The 2,518-nt window shown below is 58.6% G+C and overlaps 1 protein-coding gene across 1 annotated transcript in view; it reads left to right on the top strand.

Moving 5' to 3' along the window:
• Positions 1–1,473, top strand: part of CRYL1 (crystallin, lambda 1) — a 59,384-nt gene extending 57,911 nt beyond the window's left edge. Inside the window, exons 7-8 of the mRNA XM_010851177.1 lie at positions 478–584; positions 914–1,473. Coding sequence (XP_010849479.1) covers positions 478–584; positions 914–1,024 — 218 coding nt within the window. The 3' untranslated portion in view covers positions 1,025–1,473. The remainder of the gene's footprint in view (positions 1–477; positions 585–913) is intronic.
• Positions 1,474–2,518: the final 1,045 nt, after the last annotated feature.

The raw sequence follows: 2,518 nt of genomic DNA, 5'->3' as shown, positions 1-2,518 counted from the left end.
GGGTAAATAGCCCGTGTAGAGAACCTGTCGCCCAGGAGGTGAAGGGCCAACTAGAGCCCATGGGTAAGAGGCAAGTAGGGAATGGATGCTGTTGAACTTGCCATCTTTGGTTCTCAGGGGATGCATTTGAGTGGTATACACAGGTACACAGGTGACCTCATAGGCACATTGTTGAAGGAGACGTTTGTGGTGCAAAGAGGACTCACGTGACACTTGAGGACTCAGAGCTGACCCGGGCCGTCCGAGGTCCCTGAGAGATGCTAACCCAGGCACCGTGGGGGCCTGGAAGTCGGGTCGCTTCTCAGGGCTTTACTGCTGGGAGAGGCTGAGTTCTGATCCCGGTGTGGCTGAGCAGGGTGCGTGTCCCATCAGCTGGCCCTCAACACCCACAGGGGCCAGACCCTGCAGACACACCCAGGTTTGGGTGGAGATGGAGCTCACTGACCCGGGGGTATTCTTGTTTCCTTCTGCTTCCAGGTATGTTAAGCTACTGTGACAGGTACAGTGAAGGCATGAAGCGTGTCCTGAAGACTTTTGGACCCGTTCCCGAATTCTCTGGGGCTACAGCTGAGAAGGTGCACCAGGTATGTGAGCTCCTGCCTGCGGAAACAAGGTGTTGCCTGCAGCTGGGGTCTTTGCCTTGACCTCCAGGTTCCTGTTGCTGACCGTCCACGGCCCTGTCAGGGTCACAGGGGACCCTGCGAGCAGTGTGACCAGGGAGCTGGTGGCTCACCCTGGCCGTCAGCTCCCCCCGGGTCTGGGGAGTTACATCAGTTGAGGGTTTGCCAGGCTTCTTCTGTCTCTGAAAGCAGATTCAAGAGTGTGCACAAATAGGAGTGGTTTTCCTTCTGCTTAATTAGTTGTCCTTCACGCTTCTTTCCCCTTTCTCCTCTTTTTTTTTCCCCATTCCCAGGCCATGTGCATGAAGGTTCCGGATGACGCAGAGCACTTGGCTGCCAGGAGGGCGTGGCGGGACGGATGCCTCATGAGACTCGCCCAGCTGAAGCACCAGCTGCCTCAGTGATGCTGTGGTGACCACTGCCGCCCCCGAGCGGGGACTACCAGCCCTCAGTCCTGAGGCCTTGAGACACCGGGGTGGGGAGGGGGGCTGCGGGAGCCCGGCAGAGGGAGCCCTGCTTGCTGTCCTCACCCCGGCAGGTGCCTGGAGGGGACGTTCCCCAGGCAGGGGTTGGTTACAGCCGCTGGGGTCTGTGGACCATGGATCCCCCCCAATTCCCAGCAGACAAGAGAGCAAATCGTCCGAAGATTTGACTGCTTACTTTCATGTGATTCCACGTGTTTACATATCATGATCGGTGGTTGTAGTTTCAAGTCATTTTAATCTGCTGCAAAATGTTTTTGTAATTATTTTCTGATCTCTTGCTGAGGACCCTGTGGTCCTACACATTTGAGGAGTTCCCTTCATTTTTCTGATCCTTATTCCAAATAAAAATGTTTGATTGCATACAGACATCTTTTCTTCTGCTCTTTCTGGGAAAGACGTGTCCTGGTGATGGACATCAAGTGACCACGATGGTCAGGTCGTAAAGCAGATGCTTTGTTCAGAGCTTCCTGTCTGCCGTTTGGTGAAAACCCACACTTTGGGCTGGTGTTTCCCACAGTGCTGTTGACCCCAGGGTCAGGCGTGTTGGAGAAGCCCCCTCTGAGGGTGGCGGGCAATCCCCAGACGCCCCAACAGGGAACACACGAAGATAACTATTACCCGGGCCCAGTGTCACCTCAGCCTGGAGAAGGGCTTGGCATGGGGGATGGTTCAGAAAGGGGGTCCTGAGGGTGACCCTGGGCTGTGGAGGCCGCACCCAGGACAGAGGCTCTGGACCAGCGGCTGGGGTGCGAAGCAGAGCAGCACCCTGCAGGGAGGGGCCCTGGAGCATACAACCTTCCCCCGGGGCCGCCTCCTCAGCCCCGCTCTCGCCCTCACTGTGTCCTCGTCTCTGGACCTGTCCCAGCTTCCTAGCCTGAGAGGATAGCAGATAGGACAGTGGTCCCATGCTCTCCTGTGGGACCCTCAGCTGCCCTGAGCCGGCCCAAGGCCATCCAGCTGGGGCCGCTCCCCTGGTTCCCTCTGGCCCAGGGGGCCTTCCCAGGCGGCTCACCCCTGCCAGCATCCCTTCTTGTGGCCAGGGCCGGGCTCCCATCGGACAGCCCGCAGGACACCGTGCCCTCCAGAGGAGCTGCAGCTTTCGCTCCTGGGCTGGGCCCTGGGGCCCAGCTCTGGCCTGCTCTGTGCTTGCTGGACCCAGGCTGGGGTCCCTGGAGGGTCTCTTGGTGGGAGAGGAACACACATCCCCCACTGGCAAACGTTCACCTGCCCAGGTGACTCTGGACAGGTGGGAGGGACCCCCAGCCTCTCAAGGACGCTCGTGTCCTTCAAGGGCTTCACGGCCAGTCCAGCCCTGGGACTTGGGGGAGTTGTCCCAAGGCGTCCCTCAGCTGGAGGTGGTGACCTTTTGTTTCCTTCTCAACAGGGCAGTCATTTGTATTCTGCTGAGGGAAG

This window comes from Bison bison, unplaced genomic scaffold, assembly GCF_000754665.1.
Source record: "Bison bison bison isolate TAMUID 2011002044 unplaced genomic scaffold, Bison_UMD1.0 scf7180017864299, whole genome shotgun sequence".
Classification (NCBI taxonomy): domain Eukaryota; kingdom Metazoa; phylum Chordata; class Mammalia; order Artiodactyla; family Bovidae; genus Bison; species Bison bison.
This window is presented reverse-complemented; position numbering and strand designations above follow the sequence as displayed.